Raw genomic sequence first — 13,230 nt, forward strand, 5'->3', positions numbered from 1 at the left:
CTGTTCATCCTGGGCAGGCACACAGGCGCCTTTATTTTTAATTTGCCTTTGTTGGCGTTCAAATGTGTTTAATCTGGGCAACTAAACATGTTTTGAAGATTTTCTTCTCTGCCGGCGTTGCGGGCGGCTCTCTGGGGGCTCTGCTCAGGAAAGGGCCCGCACCCCTCGGGCCGGGGCCTCTCCTCGGGCCGGGGCCGCCCCGCACGCCCCGACCCCTCCGCCGCGCAGGCAAACCCAGCGTCAAGCCAAAGGCTGCGGAAGAGGCGGCGGCCCCACCGCCGCCACCCCGCCCTTCCCGAGGGGCAGAGCGGCCCCGCCATGGCGACCGCGGCGGAGGGAAGGGGCGGGCCGCGCCTGCGCCCCAGCCCCGCGCTGCGTCTGCGCTGTGGCCCGAGCGAGGGGCGCGGAGCGGGCGCTCCCGCTGGGGCCGTCGCGGTCATGGCGCCGCCGCGCCGCCCGGGCCTGCTGCTGGTGCTGGTGCTGCCGTGGCTCGGTGGAACGCGGGCTCAGGGTGAGGAGCGGGCGCTGGCTCCCCCCGGCCCGCCGTGGCGGGGGAACGGCCGGTGCGGGGCGTGAGATGAAGGGCTGGTGGGGCACGCCGAGCTCCCGCGGCCTCCCGGCCCGGAGCGAGAAGAGGGCTCGGGCCCCGGGGGTGCTGAGGAGGCCCCGGGGGTGCTGAGGGGGCCCCGGGCCTGCTCGGCGAGGCGGTGGGGAGGGAGAGGGAAATGGCTTTCGGCGGTGCGGAACCAGCGAGCTCTCCGGGCGGCTGCCCTGCAGTTTTGGGGCGAAAAGGTGAGAGAAAGGTGGTGTCGCAGGAACAGGCGTCCTGGCTTCCTTGCTGGTTCCGACCCCGAGGTCGAAATTTCTTCCGTAGTGAAGAAAACGTCTGGTAAATCTCTACCGATTTGTAATGCACACAATAACGTAAATGGGTGGGGAAGGGGGATAATTGGCAGCGTGAAGGAGGTGATGGGCTCTGTCGTGTGAAGCCTTGCACAGGCTGGGTGGATCTGATGTTTGGATTGCAAGGTCTTGAATGTGTTGTTTTGAGTCCTCTAGCATGGAGGAGTCTTAAGTCTTCAGCACAAAGTGCCCCTCAGAACGTCCCTGGGTCTGTGGCTCAGTGTTGGATCACAGGATCCCAGACTGGTCAGGGTTGGAATGCACCTCTGGAGATCACTGGTCCTACCCCCTGCTAAAGCAGGGCCTCCCAGAGCAGGTTGTGTAGCTGGTTTTAAACCCCGCTGGGGGATCTGCCTGCCTTAGGAAAGGGAATCAACCTGCCAGTGCGGCTGACTGGGTTTTCCTGCAGGGAGCTCCATAGGCGTTTCACTGCGGGTGGGCATACGGGGAACGAATCATGTGTGTAACTCCAGGAGTAAGGCAAACAAAACATGAACTGGAAGGAAATGTGTTGTCTAGGTAGAATGCTGAAAGAGAACTTGAGGAAACAGATGGTTAAGTAACCTGTATGAGTGTGGAGTTGGACATTGGATACAATTAAAATATAAGTTATATATTTAATTAGATTTCAGTTTTTTAAGTTAAGAATGTCACCTCGTTGGTATACTGATGAGTCCTTAAAACCTACTGAATTACCCTGGCTTCTCTGCCGCTAGGCCTGGTTGTATCTCGTCGTATCTCTTCTTGTTGAAAACATTGTGGATTGCTTTTTCTTTCCTCTTACTCTGACAGACACCTGTGCGCCTCCAGATCGGCTGCCATATGCTGAGCTCCAGGAGCCTTTCAACACAATGAAGAGCTTCACTGTTGGAACCAAGGTGTCTTACACTTGCCGGCCAGGGTATATAGGAATCCCCAGAAAATCACCAACTCGTACATGTGGTGAAGACTTACAGTGGTCACCCATAGAGCAGTTCTGTACAGGTAATGTGTACATGAGCTCTTTCGCTTTTTCTCTTTGAAATTTTACAGTTTTAGTTGTTTTCCAAGTGAGAATTAGTATTCTGTAGTATCTAAACAAAGCTTGAAAAATGCTACTGATGGTAAGAGCAGTATATACCAAAGACTTAGTCTTTGTATATAACTGCAAAGATGCGGATTTTTTCTTTTTTTTTTCTCCCCCACCTACCCCCCCCCCCCCCCAGAGAGAAAGTGTCAGCATCCAGGAGATTTAGAACATGGTTTTATTAATGTGACGGATCTTACATTTGGATCAAAAGCTACTTTTTCTTGCGAAGGAGGGTAAGTATTTTGATGAAGTTAATAAATCCTTTTTGTGTGTGTGTGTGTGTGTGTGTGTGTGTGTGTTTAGACCAGATTTGAACCAAATGCAAATTTTCTTATGTGGGTTCCATTCCAGTTCCGACTTGAAATGTCTCCTGAATTCCACCTGGAGCAAATGAAATGGCAGCTAAATTTGATTTGATTCCTGGGTTCTGCTTGCTGTTTGCATCAACCAAGGCTTAAGCTTTTTAGTGAGATTCTGCAGAGCGAAAACTAGAGTATTACCTCTAATGACTTCTTTTAATGCTCCTGTGATGGAGGGAATAAATATATGTATTAATCACACTTCAGTACTGTATTGAATAATGACCCTCTTGGCTGTGTGTCAAAAGCTATAAACAAAGTTTGTAGGTGTTGGAGAAATGAGAGACTTCTTAAGTATCACCTCTTCGAAAATTTTTACCTGTCTAGATTCCGATTACGTGGAACTGATGAGATTTCCTGTGTGATTAAGGATAATGGTGTTGACTGGAATAGAGATCTTCCTTTCTGTGAAAGTAAGTAAATTACTACCGTGTGTAAGGTTGTGTTCAGATGGTGCTAGTTCATTTGAAAACAGCTATGCCATAAACCTTCCAGTACAGGAAATGGTTATTTATTTGAACTACTTGGGATGTGCCTGAGGAATGACCCCTGAAAAATACCTGTTATTGTGCTAATTAGCTCATATTAGTTAAAGTCAACCTCTTCTTGAAACTGAGACTCCCTATAATAAATGACCATCCCTAACTCTCATCTGTAACTGTAGCTTGTCTTAGAAATAGCTATGTGTTGGATTTTAAATGAAATTACTTGAAAATCAAGGCTCGCTATTTCTGAGGTGAACAAGGTAACAGCACAATTCTGTTGACTAATTTGTGTGATTTATTTCTAGGAATTCCTTGTGAACCACCTCCAAGCATAGCCAATGGGCGTTACACTGAAGCAGCTGGCTATGCTTATCAAACATCAGTAACCTATACATGTGATGATGTCCCAAAAGGCACAGATCCCTTCTCACTGATTGGACCAAATACTATTTTCTGCACATACAATGCACAGTCAAATGGAGTTTGGAGTGGACCACCTCCACAGTGTAAAGGTTGTTGGGATTTTTAATATACTTTATTATAGCCTATGTGACTCCAAAACTTCAGTATCTGTTCCTTTTTTGGAAGGCAGAGGGGGGAGTGGACTTTCCTGTAGAAAAGAAACACCATCCTCTGGTACTACATTTGATGTAGTTCCAGTGGTGATAACTGCATTGTGGGGATTGATTGATTGATTATGACACAGAATATGACTTAAATATAGGTTAAAACTTTAGATGTATGACTGCTGTTGGAAGTGACAAGGACAAAGTGAAGGAACTGAGAGACCATAAAGCCTGGGTAGCTGAAGAAAAATTGTGTAAAGAGCAAGAATGTGAGAAGTAGATTACAAATAGTAAGAAAGTAAGGAAGAACTCTTTTTCTGAACACAGCTATGCAAGCACAGAAAGAAAAGCAAAGCCCAGCAAGCATAAAGCCTTGCTTTGCAGACATAGGGAGGAATGGCAGATGCTTGCATGTCGTCATTTGAACCCTCATCAGTGTCACTTTGTTTTCTTAAATTCTGCCGCTGCACAGGAGTATTGTCTTTTGGAAGTGGAGAGTGATTATATCATTGTTACTATAATTTCTTATTTGACTGTGTACCATTACAACTCAATAGCTTAAACCAAGGACTTTCTCCACATTTAAGAGAATAACCTTTTTTACAAAGCCCCTCCAAACAATTTGAGGAATTAGATAAGGAGACTTAGGAGCAGTAAAAGGATGCTGTGTCTGTTGCAAAGATACTGTTAACAAATGTCTCAAAGCTGTTTTTCTTTTACCTGTTTCAGTGGTCAAATGTGAGAACCCAAGAGTTGCAAATGGCAAAAAAAAATCTGGATTTGGACCTTCCTATAGCTATGGGGACTCAGTTATGTTTGAGTGTGATCCAGGCTATTTCATGATCGGAGAGGAGATAATTACCTGTGAAGAAAATAGCACCTGGTCTCCTCCACAACCAACTTGTGAGAAAAGTAAGTCTTTACATAAGAATCCAACATTTTTATATGTTGAGAATGTTGTAAGTCTGTTTTAGCTAAAACTTAAGATCATAACACTGTAGTTGCAAATCAGAAGCTAAGGAAGTTGACATGGAGCCTCCTCTGTGGGCAGCCGTTTCAGGTGTTTGAGTGACTTAACTCGCTCTCATCCAGAACCTCTTTGGAGTTAAGTTACAGGCATACGTATAGAAGTTATGGCGCGGACGTGCTGTGGTAACGCTGCATGATAATAGCACCATGGTCTTTGTTCTAGTGATTTCATGTGTAAATAGAGGAGAAAATATGTGTTTCTGAATTCTGATAGAACTAGGAGTATGCCCAATGAGGAAACCCACAGCATCCTTCTAGAGTAATCAAAATCATTATGCGTCTGTGTTCTCTTATGCAGCTCTTCACACCATACAAGGTGCCTGGAAAGTAGGAGCTGTAGTAGGTTGTTAGATCTTGACCAGGCAAATTACTAAGTCTGGACTAATTTGCAAGGCTGGGGACATTGCAGGCATTGTTCTGTAACCTTTCTTCTTCCTCTTTGTGCCAGAGGGAGAAGGAATGTTGTTGCAGAGTAGTGAAAAAACTTTTTACATGCATACTCTAATGATGAGTTCCCTGGAATGAGAAGCGCTTCTGCAAAGCGTATGTTTGGGTGTTCCATAATGACTGAGTTTGATAAGGCATCTGGAAATGATTCTAGAGCTTACATGAACCAACAAATAGGAATTCCTTAGCTACATATCATAAGATCATACTACTTTAGGGAATACCTGCAGTGATGTTTCTTTTAAAATCATCTAAAGGAAGCATTTATACTTAAAACTGTGGTAAAGTTAAACTATTCAAATGTGCTGATCTGTATTTCTCATACAAAGGCAATGTGTATTTGTGGAATGAGTTAATGAATTAGGAAATATTTAAAGTTTATTATCACTAAACTTACATTTGAATTCATGCATTAGTTACTCGAAGTATGTGTGATGCCCCAAAGATCACGCATGGAGCAGTGGTCCCAGCGAAGTCTGTATATGAAAGAGGAGAGTCTGTTCGCATAAAGTGCGGTGCTGACTGTGCTTTTCCCGATGGCGCTGAAGAGATGACAGTAACTTGTCAAGGCCAGAATACGTGGAGTTCTTCACAAAACTGCATGTGTGAGTAAAACTCATAATTGGTAAAATCAAGGGCAGAGTGACAAGTTCCAAATGTCTTAGTCACATGCAGACGCTGAAAGTCAGAGGTCTGTCAGCAGGGCACCGACAGGTTATGTTAGTAGGGTTATGAGTGTCGTGGCGTAGAGTTTCAGCAACTCATGGAAGTGTTCAGCAAAGCTGGCATACTTGCTTGGTCTTTTGTTTTGTTTATGGAAATTGATAAAGTTCAAAAGCCAGTGTGAAGAGTCTGCTCTGGGAGTGTTTTCTGAAGATTTTTCCTTTGATGATGGCAGACTTTATTGTTGCCTCGCTTTGCACCATGTGATCACTTGTTGTGATACAGGGGTGTTCATTACAGCTGTTTGTCCTAACAAAGTGGAGACTTGTATTTCTGTTAATGTGTCTGAAACTTCTGCTGATGGACATGCATCTGCAGCCTGTAGGAAGCAGGAAGCCTTTGTCTTCAAGATTGACTGAGCTTGATATTTATGCAAATGTGGGGACTTTTTGATGGTGACTTCTTGAATCTGTTTCACGTACCAGCTCTGTTCTTGGACTTTATTTCTTTTTCTTTATTCTTTTTCTTTATTCTTTTTCCTCCCTCTCTTTCCAGGTGGGCCTAAAAGTTCTGGTGTCACTCCAGACATTGCTTATGGTAGAGTAATTGATGGACAAAAACCTTCGTATTCTGTTGGGGATGTTATTACGATTGAATGTTATGCAGGCTACACGTTACACGGTGAAGCTCGTATTGAGTATAATGGAGAAAACCAATGGATTCCTGGAGTGCCAACTTGCCAGTTAAGTAAGTATGAACTGCAAGAACTTCCACTAGAATGAAAATACATGTGACAGGAGCTTTACTTGGGGATGTTCTTTCATATTCAGGAGAAATAATCTAATGCAAACTTCCTTCTTTATTTTGATATAAGAAAAATAGGTTTTGATAAAATCCATTTAAAAATAGGAATATTTTAAGTTAAACAAATGTTATGATATAAACTGGAATGCTGCAATGGCAGAAGTGCTTGATTTGTTTGAAATAGCTTTGTGAATATCTTTACAATGTTTGAATAAGAAGCACATGTGTTCCTCTTATGATACTGATTCACTCTGTTTTAGGTGCATATATTGTGGCCATCATCTGTGGTAAGTATCTTACAAAACCTGAACAAGATACAATATGGGTTGTTTGTTTTTTACGTGGAATTGATACTCTGGTCATCACCTGTGACTGCAGTAATATATCACAGTTTTGGAGTCTTGGGTTTTTTTAAAAATGCTTGTCTACTTCTAAAGCTGCATAGTTCAAGAAAAGATTATTTAGCAATTATAGATTAATTTAACGTAAAATGTGTATTTTTGCATGTATGTGAAGCATTGGATTTCAAAGGCAGTCTTCCACAACTTAGTTACGTAAACTCTTCAGAGCTTGGGTTTACTGGAAGCATGAATAAATAACTGTGTCAGTGAACAAAAGTCCATCTTCTGTCCTTCCATTTGTTACTCAGTTGTGTAAGCCTACCACTTCCTTAAAAACTTGTGAAAAGTAACGTTAGGGTGTTGAGATACCTGTTTTGATGTTACTGAGCTGGTGGGGTTTCGCCATCTTGATGGGTCACTGTTCTTGGGCTGAACTGTCTTGAAGAGTCTTGAGTAAATACATATTTGTGAAATAAGCCATGCAAATTTTAAGGGCTTTTTGGCAGGGGGGAGGAAGGGTTGTATAGGATTGTGGGTGAAGACAGTGCTATTTCTGCTAGAAAAAATTGAGGCTTTTTTTGTGAGCTAGAGATGATCTTTATCACTCTAAGGCTTTCTTTAATTCTTTCTAAAGTGATTGTGGCAATTGTGGTGTTCCTGGCAGCCTTCTGGGTCTATAAGAAATTCTTTTCACAAAATGGGTGAGTAAGCCTACTTTTTTATTATTATTATTGCAAATTGCTATATGACTAAGCAAAAGCGGTGCTAACATGTATGTAAATTTCTTGAGCTTTATCTGCCCTTTCTTTTTCAAACGCCTGATGAGTGTGTGTGAGCTTATCCCAGCAGCTGATGGGAAGCTAAAGTGCCTAACAATGTACTTGACTTTGGTTTTGTATCTGCTATTTAGATAAACTAATTACCACTTGCACTAATGTCAGGGAAGGAAAACCCCTGTTCTTAAGCTTGTATTTGGCATAGGTAACACTTGCTGAGCAAAGTATTGTTTGCATCTGATCTAAAACATGTCAGTTTAGCTCTTAAAACCAGTGGTAGTATTGGCTTGTGTGGGCTGGTGGTATTTTATTGCTTGGATACCCTCTGGCATCACTAGATCTCACAGGCTTTAGGAGCTGGAGTGGTTTACATGAATTGGAAACCTTGGAGGTGGACGAAACAGCTTCCTCTCTTCTCCTTAAGATGTACCGATGGTAGTGGAGCGTAACTGGGGAACTGCTGTGTTTTGGCCCAGAAGCACCTTGAATAAAATAATACGGGTTTAGTTACAAGGAAAATGTGGGGGAAAAAAAGGTGTGGCCCAGACTGGTGCTCCTGTGCTGTTTAAAAAAGCACGTAGTCAGCTTTGCTACTAGAATGTTTAATGTGTGGATCTACTTCAGGTTTTTTCCTCCTTCAGCAGCAATGATTGGTGTCCCTCTGTTAAAGACTTGCAGTACCAACTGTAAAATACTAGATGTATAAGTGCTAGTGCTCTTCTGTTTTTAATGAGACATGCAGGGCCTTTTGAACTTTTATCTTGAAAATAACTGATTGTATGTATGTTTTTTCATGGAGGCTTGACAGGAGACTTAAATGCCTCTGTGCGTTGCTTCTTACAGTAATGTCTTGTTTTACCTTCTTGAAAAAAGCCCGTTTTGTTGGAGAAATAGTTTGTAACACAAAATACTGAAAATTCAGAGCCAGTTATGTGGTACATACGGAATGTTATGATAGGCATGTCAACTAACTGAATTCCAGCAGATTTTGTTAAAAGATATCTAGGGTACGTGAAGGAAAGAAAAGGGTGCTTTAAATGAAGTAGATTGGAGGAAATATTCCTGCAGTTCATATTTGTGATGAAGTACATGCAGTATTACTTGGGAGAAGCTAGCTTATGTCCAGTTAGGTTCTAGCCTTAGTGTCTTCCACATACAGTACAGTATCATTACAAGGGCTGGAGCGGCCCTGTAAGCAGAGTGGCTGTGTACCTGTGTGTTGCTGAGCAATTTTAATGCTTTTGTGCAATTGCTTTTCATCCATGATTTGGATAATCTGCAACCTGGATGGCCAAGTAAGTGTACATGGGAGTTACGGTATTAGGGTAGCACTTTCTGCCTTCCTCTGTGGAGGGATTTCTCAGGATGTAGAAAGGAGGAGGGATCTAAATCAACATCATCAAAATTCAAAGAATGTTATATTCCTCAAAATTTTACAGCATGAAACATCTTACTGTGCCCAATGCTTTCCTTAAGCTTCTTCACTGTGACCGTCTATCTGACTGTTAAACCTCTTTCTTATCTGAAAACCCTTACCTAATCTCCTTTTAAGGCCTAGATCTTCCTGTTTAGTTTTCTGGGTTCTTGATGTAGCTGAGCCTTTGTAACAACTGTTGTGCTTCCAGTACCTCATACCTGCTGGGTTGTTGTCTTCAAATTACAACAAAAATCTTTGCTTGCCCTCTCCTCCTTGTGTGTTTAATCTGCCAGTTTTATAGGACATTCAATTAGACCTTTTTCCCCTTCTGCTGTTCAGCTCGTATACAGTTGATGAGAATTGCAAGGAAACATGTATTTTAAAAACTAATGTACCAGCTGAGATGGAAGAAACCGCACAAATGAATTAATTGAATCTTAAAAAGGTATACACTTTCCACTTAATTTGGACTTTTGCAATGAAACTTAAGTGTCGTCTTTTTTTATGGTTTACCTAGAATTTCAGAAGTGTGGAATCTAGCTGTGAACCTGTTTCCTATAGGAAAGACTATAATAACTGTTCATTCATTTGGGGTGAATAGGGTATATTACATAAAGAATTATCATTCAGTATTGTAAATGATAGCTTCCAGTGATTGCATATCACGTATCTTTCTTTTGGGTTGTCTTTAAAGAATGAGTGTCCTATTTTTCTGTAAGATAGAAACTATACACACGCTCAGCAGAATGTTTGCACCTGTTTCAGTAATGTGAAATGGATTCCAGTGGTGTGTTACTTTTGTTAGTTAATAATACAATTCCCTATAATTAGAAGACCGTTGGAGCTGGAAACCAGCTTCGCTGCATTACACGGACACTAGAATTTGTAAAGGTAGTGTGCATCCCTTCAGAGAAAACCAGATTACATGGCTCTCACAATTACTGGTTCATCTAGGTTTTCAGCTTTCTAGAAATAAATAAAGGTGCAAACAAGGTCTGTTTTTTTTTTTAAAAAACTTTTTTATGAAAAGGTGATTTCTTTTTCAAATTCAGAGTTCTGTAGCCCTAAAAAGGGTAAAAATGTAGTTGCTTGTTTAGAACTGATGTCCTCTCCTATATTGTAAACTAGTGCTTAGTCCAGCAGTCAGATGCATTCGATGATGGTTACGATTGCTCCTGCACTTGTGTAGGGTCAAATTAGCTCTTTCAAAAACCTGACTCTTCAAGCTGTGTTAAACAGAACAGATTTAAGACAGGACAGCTTACTTTGATTGTTCCTTGTTAGTATTTTGTTGTTACTTCTTAACAGTGAAGAGTTTGCACTACAGATACTTTTGTGAACTAGTATTTTCATTTGTGTTGCTTTTCCCTGTTGCACAAATTCTGAGAAGGTTATGGTCGAAATGTTATGTCTCTTATTCTAACTTAATGCAAGGGTCTTTTCAAATGGCTTGATTTTATTTACTTTTAAAGAATGAGTGACTTTTCATTATTTTTCATAAGTTTTAGATGGTATATGTGAAAATTAAGCTTGGAGTTTCTTCCAAAATAATGCACGGATTAAGGAATATCATCTTTGTCTCTGACATAAGGTGTTTCTAATTGAGATAGGATTAGTTTTCTGGGTTAGTTTGGTTTATTTTTGGAGAGAGAAAAAAGGAATCAAGACATAGAATAGAATTGTTAACTCCCATTTTACCTTCTGCACATGATGATGGTAAGAGAAATTCATGGTCTGGTATGCGTACACACTGTTAACCCCAGAGTTTTTCTTATGGTATCTACGACACTCCTTAGAGTAATAGTGCAGAGTTTTGGTATGGTTTTTTTGTGGTTGGTTGGGTTTTTTTTGGGTTTTTTTGGTTTTTTTCCTGTAAAGCAAAACAGGAGTTTTTCAAGAACTTGAAAACATATATATGGATGTAATTATGAATTCTAATCCTCATATGTTTAAATATTGTAAATCTGCTCTTAGCAAACTAAAAAAATCAAAATTCTCACTAATATTCAGCTTCTGGTTATAAAATATGTACTAAACATACTGTATTTAAAATGAATTATAAGGGATGCTACTGATGTCGTCTGGAAGGTAGTTAGGAATCCTGTAACTGTTCTGTCTGTTTTCAGTGTTTGATAGTATGCAGGCATGGTCTGTTCAGCACTTGAAGAACATTTGATCCAAATGGATCATTTCTACTCTGTGGGTCATTCTTAACAGTCTAGTGGATGAAATGAAGCAAGTGTCTCCTCAGTCTAGCAGTTGCTTAGTAAAAAGAGGGCAAATAACAATTTAGTTTCATGACTACCTGTTGATTTAATGATAAAACTAAGGATGTGCTTTCAGAATAAATGTAAAAACTATTTAAATGTAAAATCTCTGATTTTACTTGTTTTTTTGTTTGTAGGAAACGTGACAGCACTCCATGTACTGCCGAATATAAGATCTGTAAAGCATGAAATGACCTTTTTTTTGGGGTGGGAGGGAATTTTGCAGTTGAATATACCTATCAGAAATGGAAAATGATTGCACTTGCATTGAGTTTCTGTAGATTAATATCTTGTGCTGTGTCTTATACTACTGATTAGTAGGGTAAGAATAATATATATCTGCTTTTTTTTACGGGCCACTTGTCTTTTCTGTGTATGTGAAATGGTTTTAAAGTCACATACCTATAGCATGCAAGAGTGTCTGTGTCGGCGGGAGTACTGGACTTATCACTGTCATAGTACCAGCTGCTGCCGCCTGCTGCCTTCAGTGCTACTTCTTTCCTTACAGAAGACTATCCAGTGTTAGTTTTGCTCACTAAAATCCAAATGTGCTTCTCAGTCATTTTGGTGGTTCTGGTGGTATAAATTATTCTTTTGTCTCTTGTATTCTGGAATGTTTTATTATTAATTTCCTTAAGAGATTGGTGCCACTTAAGGCTATGTCTTTTTGAAACGACCACAGTTTAGATCTTTTATATACTACCTCTTTGTTTGCCAAAGTTGGTTTCTGTATATCTAATGAATTAAAGCGTGCCTTTAAATCAGAGTTTTTTAGCTTTTCTGTTGCCTTTAAGAAGGAAAAAAGCCATATATATTTCTGGCTCTGTGATATAGTCCCAGAAGGACTACAGTGGATTTGTGGGAATGGAAGACTGAAGGTTTCTATAGCGAAGGTATCCCCTGTCTTTGAATTTGTTGGCCTATTGACAGAAGGAAAAAACAGTGGTAGCCATCTCCTTTCAGGAGCACAGTGTAAGTTCCTTAGGATACTTGATTTTTATTGAGCCTTGATGTCAGTTTTGGACATAATTTGTTGCTTTTCAGGATAAGAAAAGGGTGCTGTGTGGATCTAGCTTCGCTTTTTCACTTGAAATATATATTCCACATAGAGCATTTAATATTTCTGTATACAGACTATGATGCTAAATCTAGCTCTGTAATGCTAGATTTAGCATCAGGTAGCTGTTGAGAAACAGAAGCCTTTCCCTGTCAGACTCCCTTCCCTTTTCACGTTAAGGGAAGACCAAACCAGCTTAGTTGCGGGACTGGATATGCTGGCCGTTGCAGTAGATGTATCACTCTTGAGGTAGCTGCTTGCTTCAGGAAGTGTTCTAGTCAGGACTGAACTCCAGGAGCTCCCATCACTGCGTTTGCCATGAGTGGAGACTCAGATGTGCATTGATTGCTGTTACTTTAAATGCATACTCGTTACTTCTAATTCCTTATTAAAACCAAAAGCTTAATTAGGGCGGGTTTTGGCTTGCTGAATCTCTGAGTTTGCTGTCAACATACAGGCAGCTTGTAAGAACTAGTTTTCTCAGAAAAAACAAATTGCCTCACTTCAGATGGCTGAGGCAGCATTTAAACTATTCCTGCTTGTCTGTGGATGGTTGGCACTGCTCTCCCCTGGCGTGATCAGATTGTTTGAGTAACATAGAACTGTTATAGGGCTTTTTGGGACAATCCCAGCGGTTGTATTGTTACAGTGCATAATAGTGTCTCGTTATGAAAAAGGGGTTTTGGCTATGCAGAATGACTTGCTGTTCATTGCCTAGCCGATACCTAGTTTGATAACTGTTTGTAAACACTGTGATACTATCCTGAATTGAGCGTGTTGGTCATTAGCTAGTTTGATTATGTATGGCATCTTCAATGTTTTAAAATATGCTGAAACGCACTTACTGCTGAAGTGAAATAACTGTAAAAACTGGCTTTATTTTTACATTTTTTTTCCCGGATGTAAAGACCAGTGATGACTTGTAATATTACAAATAAAAATGTTAAATTATTTAGTAGTAAGTGTTTGTCTTTCATTCGTCATGTGGTAAGCAGCTCTTTTCCCATTATTCTTAAGATGATTCTTCACGTCCCAAACTTGCATTAG

General features: G+C 40.8%; 1 protein-coding gene across 1 annotated transcript; it reads left to right on the forward strand.

The window, feature by feature from the left end:
- The first annotated feature begins 353 nt into the window (after nt 1–353).
- Nucleotides 354–13,134, forward strand: CD46 (CD46 molecule). The gene is made up of 11 exons (XM_055819887.1): nt 354–511; nt 1,696–1,887; nt 2,109–2,205; nt 2,659–2,744; nt 3,122–3,328; nt 4,112–4,294; nt 5,275–5,463; nt 6,077–6,268; nt 6,586–6,612; nt 7,301–7,367; nt 11,264–13,134. Exons 1-11 carry the CDS (start codon nt 439–441, stop codon nt 11,313–11,315), a joined length of 1,365 nt encoding a protein of 454 aa, XP_055675862.1. The 5' UTR covers nt 354–438; the 3' UTR covers nt 11,316–13,134.
- The last annotated feature ends 96 nt before the right edge of the window (nt 13,135–13,230 follow it).

This window comes from Falco peregrinus, chromosome 16 (genome assembly GCF_023634155.1).
Source record: "Falco peregrinus isolate bFalPer1 chromosome 16, bFalPer1.pri, whole genome shotgun sequence".
Lineage (NCBI taxonomy): Eukaryota > Metazoa > Chordata > Aves > Falconiformes > Falconidae > Falco > Falco peregrinus.

Coding starts and splice junctions, on each gene's coding strand:
- CD46 (XM_055819887.1), top strand. CDS start 439: ATGGCGCCGCCGCGCCGCCCGGGCCTGCTGCTGGTGCTGGTGCTGCCG. Junction 512..1,695: donor CGGTGGAACGCGGGCTCAGG/GTGAGGAGCGGG, acceptor TTACTCTGACAG/ACACCTGTGCGCCTCCAGAT. Junction 6,613..7,300: donor TATTGTGGCCATCATCTGTG/GTAAGTATCTTA, acceptor TTCTTTCTAAAG/TGATTGTGGCAATTGTGGTG.